At 43.9% G+C, this 11,067-nt stretch overlaps 1 protein-coding gene and 1 long non-coding RNA gene across 3 annotated transcripts; one reads left to right on the forward strand and one right to left on the reverse strand.

Annotated features, from left to right (window-relative positions):
• Nucleotides 1-284: 284 nt before the first annotated feature.
• Nucleotides 285-6,687, forward strand: LOC146063943 (uncharacterized). 2 transcript variants are annotated; one of them, XM_083176892.1, is made up of 7 exons: nt 285-1,403; nt 2,314-2,465; nt 3,098-3,262; nt 3,347-4,019; nt 4,096-4,362; nt 4,532-4,657; nt 4,768-6,687. In XM_083176892.1, exons 2-7 carry the CDS (start codon nt 2,316-2,318, stop codon nt 5,439-5,441), a joined length of 2,055 nt encoding a protein of 684 aa, XP_083033018.1. In that variant the 5' UTR covers nt 285-1,403; nt 2,314-2,315; the 3' UTR covers nt 5,442-6,687. The 2 variants fall into 2 exon arrangements, with proteins under 2 accessions (XP_083033018.1, XP_083033016.1); XM_083176890.1 differs by having other exon boundaries at nt 286-797.
• LOC146063944 (uncharacterized) lies at nt 3,252-4,672 on the reverse strand. Its single transcript, XR_014471715.1, has 2 exons — nt 4,087-4,672; nt 3,252-3,962 (listed from the first exon to the last, which is right to left on the reverse strand). It is a non-coding gene; the product is annotated as an uncharacterized LOC146063944 (long non-coding RNA).
• Nucleotides 6,688-11,067: the final 4,380 nt, after the last annotated feature.

Genomic DNA, 11,067 nt, shown 5'->3' on the forward strand with positions numbered 1-11,067 from the left:
TTATCAATATACCACTAACTATGTTTTTTCTGTTTTCTCCCCTTGTTTTCCCTTCTCATAAATGTCCGGCTTATAATGAGTTATTAGTCAGTTAAGTCGCTAAACATTGTTTATATATGCTGCTAAATCAATTCTGTATAATGTGCAATTTTTGTAATCTATTGAGTTTTTATGTCGGCTTTTTTATGTCGATTTTTATGTCAACTTTTATGTAAACTTTTTATGTCAATGCTTTAGGTCAATTTTATTGTATTTTTAATATGTATTTTTATTAATCATGTATCTTTTAATTAGGTATTTGAAACATATTCAATTATGTGTGCAATATATTAAGATAGAGTGAATAGATTAGAGCCGGACATAGGTTGAATTCCATTGGCCGGCTGAACATCATGTGACGGAGCAGGCCGGTGTTAAAAGCACCTCCCTGCAACCTACGCGGCATATCTTGAAAAAGGATATACTTAGGGGGGTATTCAATGTGCTCCGAAAAAAACTTTTTTACGTTTAACATATGTTTTCGTTTATTTCGCATCAAGAATCCTTTTTCGCTATTTTTTTTTTCGAGGTATTCAAAGGTTTTTTTTCCGGAGACAGCAAGAAGTGAAAGAAGTGAAATGTATCGAAAAATGGGCGTGACTTTTTCGCTAAGCGAAACTTACGCGTATTGTATAAAAAGAACGTGCTGCGCAACGCATCCACCATTTTGGGATGCCGACAGTGTTGTGTCTAATGGCCGTAGTGCAGTGGATCACAGCAGCCCCCTTCCACGTTCGGACCGCGTGTCTTCAAACAGAGTGAGTAATATCCTTTATTTTATTAGTTGTTTTGTACAGTATTGCTGCGCTGTTTCTATTGTTTATTTTCTTTAAAATGGAACCTTCTGCTCGACAGCGTTGTCCTTGAATTTAACCACAGGTTAGGGCTTTTTAGTTTTGTCCGTTGTTAGTGAGATTTTAGCATGTCCTTTAAACAATACTCTCCTTGTGTGTGGCATGTCTTTCATATTTCCAAATTGGTTCTTTTTAGTGCTTGGTTGTTAAGGGGATAAATTCAAATTGTACTGTTATATGAGCTTTGAAGTGTGCACGGTTGGGGTGGGTCAGCATGGCCACTTTTCAAAGCTTTGCACTTTCTTGTTGGGGAACGTCTTAAGGGTGCACCCTGCCTGACCAGCAGCATTTGTTAAACTCCAGCCCCTGCGTGCCAGCCAGAATGCTTTGTGATGGAGCAGCGCTGCAGTGAATAGCAGCATTGCTGGAGGAGCTCAGTCACAGGAGGAGACGTGACTTCCTGTCACACGCAGAAAGCCCCTGTGTCTTCCTCGCAGCCATAAAGCCCATCCAGCTGACCACCTCCAACTATCTTATGAATAAAGAAATAGCTAGATGGCTCTTTTAGAGGTGTGAGGGGGCAGTCGCAGTGTGTGAGGATTTGTATGTGTATTGTGTGTTTATGTAGATGCTGCTTTGTTTATTTATGTATGTGTTGCTTGTGTGTATGTAAGGGCTATTATGTCACTGTATTTAGAGAGGTTGGTCTACAGTATATGTGGATGTATGGGCACATGTAGCTGTGTGCATACATGTGTCTGTGTACCTGAAAGTTGCAGTTTATAATTGTGGGTGTATGTGCATCTGTAGCAACTGCATGTGTATACATGTGATGTTTGTGGAAGTGTGTATAGATGGTGGTTCTTGTGCATATAACGCTGTGTGTATGGATGTGGGTGTATGTGCATATGTTGTTGTGTGTATACATGGATTTGTGTCTGTTAATGCCATATATGAATTGTGGGTGTATGTGCATATGTCCGTCCTGTTATGTGTGTACATGTGAAGTATGTTGCAGTTTCTATATATGTGGATTTTATATGTGTGTGAGTTGCTGTGTGTGCCTATGCGGGTGTGTCTGTATATTAGTCTGGCATAAACAGTAGTCATTCTAATAGAAGCGGTAATCAATCAGACTGACCTTATTTCTACAGTTATATGTCGTGCCCACATAAGTGCTGGAAATTCCCTGCTCATCTTATGACCTGTCGATCTCTATTCAAATTCCAACATAACTCATTAAGACCTTGTCCTTTTTAGACCTAAGTCAGGTCGACCTTCCAGGGAAGTTGCACTAGTGGGGACGACTTTATGACTGTACATATATAATTTCATTCTCACACATGATCCACACCCCGCCTATGGGCATCTGTTATAAAGTTATTCAACTGGGTGTATTCACTGTGCAAGTTTAGCACATGGGGATCTTTTGTTGTACATTGAAACGACCATGCTCAATCATGACATTTGTATTTATTAGGAATGTCTACAGAAAGAAGTCTTTTTTCACCAGTGGATTCCTCTTCAGAAGATTCAGTGCATAAAAATACAGAGCATCAAGAACTGGATGAGATGGCTTTGAAGACGACAAGCCTTGTTGGAACTAGAAAGAAAAGCAATGGAAGACATCGGGTAATTAAAATTATTTTGGGTTTATGAATATAGTATCACCAATATGTAATGATAGTCTGGATCAGTAAATATGCATTGCATCGAGTGTCACGGACAAGGCCTGTGGGTGTGCGGCTCATACTGTTGCCACCTCAGAGTGAACCCTCCTATATGATATTCCTACCCCAACAACCCTCACACCACGCCCCAATGCGATTTTAAAAATCACCATGTGTTGGTACATCAATACTAACATCCATTTATTTGTTTATGGTGATTTTATAACACGCCAATTTCTTAAAATGTTGTCCTAATATCCAACCATAATTTATTGGAAGAAATGGTATTTGGCTCTCACAAGTACAACACATTATTCGAGAAGTTGGAACAGACACAGCAGCCTTCTATAAGGCAAAACGTAGCGGTTACAGCTTGGTGTGCTTTGGTAAAACATGGGTGGGTGCTGGGTCTATAACCATTATGGTTTCTTAAACTGGGTGATCAATGAATGTCATTGGCACACATGCCTTTTATTTAGACATACAATAAAAATTCCTGAAAGAGATAGGTAAACTAAGGGCAAATTGAACATGGCAAATAATTTTTATTATGTGCTTGTTTAAAAACAATAACACTACATCTTTTTTATACAGTCTCCTACATTGAGAAGCCCACATCGTTCCGATATTTCTACAACGGAGGAAGATTTTGAAAGATTTGAGGAGGATTGGGAGCAAAGTGCCGAATTTAGAATCTGGAGGGCGAAAGTTGAAGCATCGCGCAATAAACAAAAAGCCACCACAAGTGGACATTCGAAGGTATTTATTTTTATTTCAACCAAAGATGATTTCAATTTTGCAATGTAATGATGTTTAAATTGTAAATTCTCATTCTGTTTGCAGATTTTCCACAGCAAAAGGCAACATTTACAAAATGTTCATCACAGCCGGCCACAAAACAGTCTAGAAAAGAAGCGTCCCAATGATAGGCAGCGATCAAATATCCGTAGTCAAGAAAGCATGCAAAGTGATACAAATGAGGTTGCAAGGTTTTCTGATGACTCAGCATCTCATCATTCTTCTGGTGAAGGATCCGGTGGTGAAAATCTGAAAAAGGCTCAACGTGGCGTACGGTTCAATGAGTCCGAGAATTATGCTCTGGTGGAGGCAGTTGATAGATATTATGATATGTTGTTTGGTCCAAGGGCACCAACTACAGCTCCAAAATTGAAAAGAAAGATGTGGAATAATATTGCCGAAAAAGTCACCTCTATATCAGGTGTTCAAAGAGATTCCAAACATTGTATCAAAAGGTATAGTGACTGCCGCAGGCAAACTAAAAAAAAAATGGGTATGCAAAGAAGACATGAGATAGGTACAGGTGGCGGACCGGAGATGAAAATAAAGTGGCTTTCCTGGGAGGAAATAATCAAGAAACGATTAAACCCAATAATGATTTATGGAGTGAAAGGAGGTGTTGACTCTAGACGAGGAGGCATTCAGGAGGAAGAGGAGAATCCTAGAAAGAAAAGAGGCAGCAGAATTAGCAATGAGAAAAATATGTCTAGTAAAAATGGTAATAATTTAATAGCATAAAATCTATGTACCAAAATGTAATGAAATGTTATTAATAATATTTTTACCTTCATTAGATGAGCGTCAACATTTAATGCAAGCGGAAAGAAGGCACAATAATTCCAGCAATCGAGTTCTTGAACGTTCGAAAGATAATGATGGCAGTGGTATGGCTGAATTGCAAAGTATACCCACATGCTTCCTTGAATCATCTGATGTAACCGACGTAACGTTTGAGGGTTTCAACAGCAGTTCCATAGATAATTATTCCGGTAACCGATCCTCAAGGGAGAGAAATTCCCAACAGATGGAATGCGAGAGTACTGTAAATCCAAAAGAAAAAGGTTAGTTTTTTTTTTTAAAAATAGCTGTGTATTGCGGCATAAAACCAGTTTATAATCAAGGGATGTATTTTATTAAACAGTAATACTTTTTTGGAAATGTTATGCACTCCTTACATGAAAAGTGTGATTTATTTGTTTATAATATATTTTATGGGAATTTTAATTACAGAAGATATGCCTATGACAAGTGGAGGACTTTCCTCCGGAATTGGTCGTTTTTTTAGGCCTGATTTAATTGAAAATTTGTCTGAGGATGGAGATGTGGAGGTGCGACAATCGGAATCAACACCTATACGTAAGTAATAATATATTTCAGCAATATCTTTGGGTTTCTACTACACTCTTCATTATTTACAAATAAAATCAAGTAATTGAATGTTCTTCAAAATTTCTCTATCCTTACAGCATCTCAAGCAAGGCAGCTTGGAAACAACGACACATCAGAAGAACCAGAATATCTGCATATCAGAGCTTTGGCAGATCAAATGCAGCGGAGACATGTTGACTTTGAAAAAGTTTTAAACAAAAGACTAGATAGCTTAGAAAACACTTTTAAAGGTTTTATAGACATAGTAAAACAGATTGATGTAAACCGCCAGAGCCAATACAAAACTACTCAGGATATACTGAATATTATAGCTGTGTCAATCAACAAATTGGTTGACAATACAACTAGCCACGCACACAGTTTAATGAAAATTTCAGATGCTAATGCACAATCAGCAAATACCTTTAATATCATGTTAGAGTGCCATCGACAAACTTCTGCCAGTACAGGGTTGATTGCTACTTCTCTGAAGTTAATTGCAGAGGACATGATTGCAAAGTCGCACAAAAAAAACATAAGTGAAAAACAAAGAAAAGCATCAGTAAACGAGAGGAAAGGGGGTGTATTTCCCACACAAAATACCTATTCCTATTCCCAAATGTACACAGGATATTCAGGCATGTTTCCAAATGTTAGAGAGCCAGATCATGCGACAACATCTTGTGTGCAACCTGAATCGTTAGCTAACGATCTGTCATTATCAGCACCTACACACGATGACGATGAAACTCAGATTTCACAGGAGTTATAAAAAGTTTAAAATTACAATGTTTTCACAGTAATAACTTGTAACATCCATCTCCATCCAGATTTGACTCTGGTCTCTTTAGGAAGGAATAGGTATTTTTATTGTGAAATTGCACTTATTTAAGTTTTTATTGTTTATTATCTATAAGTTTTTTTTTTTCAATGCAGCAACATAGGAACCATTGTCAACACTGGCCAACCTTCTCCCCCCAGATGTGACGCACTGCACATTTGGAAGGAGCAGCGTGGTCAGTGGTGACAATGGTCATTGTTACAAACAAATGACAGTTCGGAAACTTTACCTTGTGGCGTATATCATTTGTGCTGATTTCAATGTTCCATTGTCAACACTGGCCAACCTTCTCCCCCCAGATGTGACGCACTGCACATTTGGAAGGAGCAGCGTGGTCAGTGGTGACAATGGTCATTGTTACAAACAAATGACAGTTCGGAAACTTTACCTTGTGGCGTATATCATTTGTGCTGATTTCAATGTTCCATTGTCAACACTGGCCAACCTTCTCCCCCCAGATGTGACGCACTGCACATTTGGAAGGAGCAGCGTGGTCAGTGGTGACAATGGTCATTGTTACAAACAAATGACAGTTCGGAAACTTTACCTTGTGGCGTATATCATTTGTGCTGATTTCAATGTTCCATTGTCAACACTGGCCAACCTTCTCCCCCCAGATGTGACGCACTGCACATTTGGAAGGAGCAGCGTGGTCAGTGGTGACAATGGTCATTGTTACAAACAAATGACAGTTCGGAAACTTTACCTTGTGGCGTATATCATTTGTGCTGATTTCAATGTTCCATTGTCAACACTGGCCAACCTTCTCCCCCCAGATGTGACGCACTGCACATTTGGAAGGAGCAGCGTGGTCAGTGGTGACAATGGTCATTGTTACAAACAAATGACAGTTCGGAAACTTTACCTTGTGGCGTATATCATTTGTGCTGATTTCAATGTTCCATTGTCAACACTGGCCAACCTTCTCCCCCCAGATGTGACGCACTGCACATTTGGAAGGAGCAGCGTGGTCAGTGGTGACAATGGTCATTGTTACAAACAAATGACAGTTCTGAAACTTTACCTTGTGGCGTATCTTGGTTCTCTGTTTCTCTAAACACTTTGAATATTTTCTCATTTTTTGAGCGTTTTTATATCTTTCTAACTATTTATAAATGAAACAACATCAAAGGTCATGATTCATGTCAGTCGAAAATCCAAAATTGTTCAATAAAATTTTATTGAACCAAACAACATTTCAAGAATCATTTTTCGTATACAATTATTTACATTGAACTATTATAGTATAACAATACAATTTTATGACACACGATGCAAGTGGTGTAATGCAAAGATTTTGCCATCGGTTCAACCGGTCATCAAGCACAGTGTTCTCTGTGTGGCCAGCAGTAGACATATGGACCTGCAAGGGGAAAAATTAATGGTTAGTATTGGCCCTGTTATGAACAGACATGGAACTGAGTTACACCTGGCCCACAGCGCATGCGCCCTTGGTATGTTTGGGGTTTAACCTAGGGAATGGGTCTTCAACCTGTGGCCCTCCATCAGGAGTGCCACAGGTTGAACACCAGTGTTGCGGGGGCACATGAATGAGCTACTTACCAATTTCACAGAACAGCAGCTGAGAAGTGGGGCCTGTCTCTGGCACTTGGGAATGATCTGGATGTGGCGTGAAGGCAGACATCAAACTGCAAAGGGATGTTTGCAGAGGCAGCAGGAGACATAAGGACCTGCAGGGGGAAACATGAATGGGAACATAGCGTGCTGGTCAGTAGTGGCCCTGTTGCAGACGGACATGGCACCGAGGTACACCTGGCACACAGCGCATGCGCCCTTGGTTTGTTTGGGGTTTAACCTAGGGAATGGGTCTTCAACCTGTGGCCCTCCCTGAGGAGGGCCACAGGTTGAACACCAGTGTTGCGGGGGCACATGAATGAGCTACTTACCAATTTCACAGAACAGCAGCTGAGAAGTGGGGCCTGTCTCTGGCACTTGGGAATGAAGTGGATGTGGCGTCAAGGCAGACATCAAACTGCAAAGGGATGTTTGCAGAGGCAGCAGGAGACATAAGGACCTGCAGGGGGAAACATGAATGGGAACATAGCGTGCTGGTCAGTAGTGGCCCTGTTGCAGACGGACATGGCACCGAGGTACACCTGGCACACAGCGCATGCGCCCTTGGTTTGTTTGGGGTTTAACCTAGGGAATGGGTCTTCAACCTGTGGCCCTCCCTGAGGAGGGCCACAGGTTGAACACCAGTGTTGCGGGGGCACATGAATGAGCTACTTACCAATTTCACAGAACAGCAGCTGAGAAGTGGGGCCTGTCTCTGGCACTTGGGAATGAAGTGGATGTGGCGTCAAGGCAGACATCAAACTGCAAAGGGATGTTTGCAGAGGCAGCAGGAGACATAAGGACCTGCAGGGGGAAACATGAATGGGAACATAGCGTGCTGGTCAGTAGTGGCCCTGTTGCAGACGGACATGGCACCGAGGTACACCTGGCACACAGCGCATGCGCCCTTGGTTTGTTTGGGGTTTAACCTAGGGGATGGGTCTTCAACCTGTGGCCCTCCATCAGGAGTGCCACAGGTTGAACACCAGTGTTGCGGGGGCACATGAATGAGCTACTTACCAATTTCACAGAACAGCAGCTGAGAAGTGGGGCCTGTCTCTGGCACTTGGGAATGATCTGGATGTGGCGTCAAGGCAGACATCAAACTGCAAAGGGATGTTTGCAGAGGCAGCAGGAGACATAAGGACCTGCAGGGGGAAACATGAATGGGAACATAGCGTGCTGGTCAGTAGTGGCCCTGTTGCAGACGGACATGGCACCGAGGTACACCTGGCACACAGCGCATGCGCCCTTGGTTTGTTTGGGGTTTAACCTAGGGAATGGGTCTTCAACCTGTGGCCCTCCCTGAGAAGGGCCACAGGTTGAACACCAGTGTTGCGGGGGCACATGAATGAGCTACTTACCAATTTCACAGAACAGCAGCTGAGAAGTGGGGCCTGTCTCTGGCACTTGGGAATGAAGTGGATGTGGCGTCAAGGCAGACATCAAACTGCAAAGGGATGTTTGCAGAGGCAGCAGGAGACATAAGGACCTGCAGGGGGAAACATGAATGGGAACATAGCGTGCTGGTCAGTAGTGGCCCTGTTGCAGACGGACATGGCACCGAGGTACACCTGGCACACAGCGCATGCGCCCTTGGTTTGTTTGGGGTTTAACCTAGGGAATGGGTCTTCAACCTGTGGCCCTCCCTGAGGAGGGCCACAGGTTGAACACCAGTGTTGCGGGGGCACATGAATGAGCTACTTACCAATTTCACAGAACAGCAGCTGAGAAGTGGGGCCTGTCTCTGGCACTTGGGAATGAAGTGGATGTGGCGTCAAGGCAGACATCAAACTGCAAAGGGATGTTTGCAGAGGCAGCAGGAGACATAAGGACCTGCAGGGGGAAACATGAATGGGAACATAGCGTGCTGGTCAGTAGTGGCCCTGTTGCAGACGGACATGGCACCGAGGTACACCTGGCACACAGCGCATGCGCCCTTGGTTTGTTTGGGGTTTAACCTAGGGGATGGGTCTTCAACCTGTGGCCCTCCATCAGGAGTGCCACAGGTTGAACACCAGTGTTGCGGGGGCACATGAATGAGCTACTTACCAATTTCACAGAACAGCAGCTGAGAAGTGGGGCCTGTCTCTGGCACTTGGGAATGATCTGGATGTGGCGTCAAGGCAGACATCAAACTGCAAAGGGATGTTTGCAGAGGCAGCAGGAGACATAAGGACCTGCAGGGGGAAACATGAATGGGAACATAGCGTGCTGGTCAGTAGTGGCCCTGTTGCAGACGGACATGGCACCGAGGTACACCTGGCACACAGCGCATGCGCCCTTGGTTTGTTTGGGGTTTAACCTAGGGAATGGGTCTTCAACCTGTGGCCCTCCCTGAGGAGGGCCACAGGTTGAACACCAGTGTTGCGGGGGCACATGAATGAGCTACTTACCAATTTCACAGAACAGCAGCTGAGAAGTGGGGCCTGTCTCTGGCACTTGGGAATGAAGTGGATGTGGCGTCAAGGCAGACATCAAACTGCAAAGGGATGTTTGCAGAGGCAGCAGGAGACATAAGGACCTGCAGGGGGAAACATGAATGGGAACATAGCGTGCTGGTCAGTAGTGGCCCTGTTGCAGACGGACATGGCACCGAGGTACACCTGGCACACAGCGCATGCGCCCTTGGTTTGTTTGGGGTTTAACCTAGGGGATGGGTCTTCAACCTGTGGCCCTCCATCAGGAGTGCCACAGGTTGAACACCAGTGTTGCGGGGGCACATGAATGAGCTACTTACCAATTTCACAGAACAGCAGCTGAGAAGTGGGGCCTGTCTCTGGCACTTGGGAATGATCTGGATGTGGCGTCAAGGCAGACATCAAACTGCAAAGGGATGTTTGCAGAGGCAGCAGGAGACATAAGGACCTGCAGGGGGAAACATGAATGGGAACATAGCGTGCTGGTCAGTAGTGGCCCTGTTGCAGACGGACATGGCACCGAGGTACACCTGGCACACAGCGCATGCGCCCTTGGTTTGTTTGGGGTTTAACCTAGGGGATGGGTCTTCAACCTGTGGCCCTCCATCAGGAGTGCCACAGGTTGAACACCAGTGTTGCGGGGGCACATGAATGAGCTACTTACCAATTTCACAGAACAGCAGCTGAGAAGTGGGGCCTGTCTCTGGCACTTGGGAATGAAGTGGATGTGGCGTCAAGGCAGACATCAAACTGCAAAGGGATGTTTGCAGAGGCAGCAGGAGACATAAGGACCTGCAGGGGGAAACATGAATGGGAACATAGCTTGCTGGTAAGTAGTGGCCCTGTTGCAGACGGACATGGCACCGAGTTACACCTGGCAGTTTGCTACTTACATCCATTGCAAATGAACCCCAATAATTTTGTGATGCAGACTCTTTCGAAAATAAACTTTGAATCAACAACTCCCAAAAAATACAGAAAACTTCAAGCCGATACAGAAAACTTCAAGCCGAACAAGGCCAACAAGAACCAACTAGGCCAACAAGAACCAACATGGATCAACTCTGTAATTAGAAAGGGATAAAGTATATCGTTAAAAAATATTCAGGGACTTGTTCAGAAACATGGCACACAATCTGGTGTGTTGCAACTCCATAATCGCATCACATCGCATGTAACAAATTTATATGCACTGCGATGCAATGTGATGGTCCCGATTTTTCAAAGGGTTGTATGGGAAGTAAGCTTTGCAAATCCCCACTATCCAACAAGGCATTCAGTTGGATCTAAACCTGGGACAAGCGTCAAGAGGCACCCACCCAGATCGGGGACATGATCAGCTATCCACGCAAGGGGATGCTGATTAGTTAAAAACAAAACAACGTCCCCTTGCAGGGCTCGCTGTGCTTGCCTCGTTGGGCCACGGAGGGTCACTACCCTTGGCACAGGTTTCTATCCACCGCCATGCGTAGTTAAATATTGTACAAATTGAATACCACGGAAAAATCAGTTCCATTGCATCACATTACAAACACCAAATATATATATGTAAAGTCCATGTG

Source organism: Crinia signifera, chromosome 3 (genome assembly GCF_055691185.1).
Source record: "Crinia signifera chromosome 3, ASM5569118v1, whole genome shotgun sequence".
Lineage (NCBI taxonomy): Eukaryota > Metazoa > Chordata > Amphibia > Anura > Myobatrachidae > Crinia > Crinia signifera.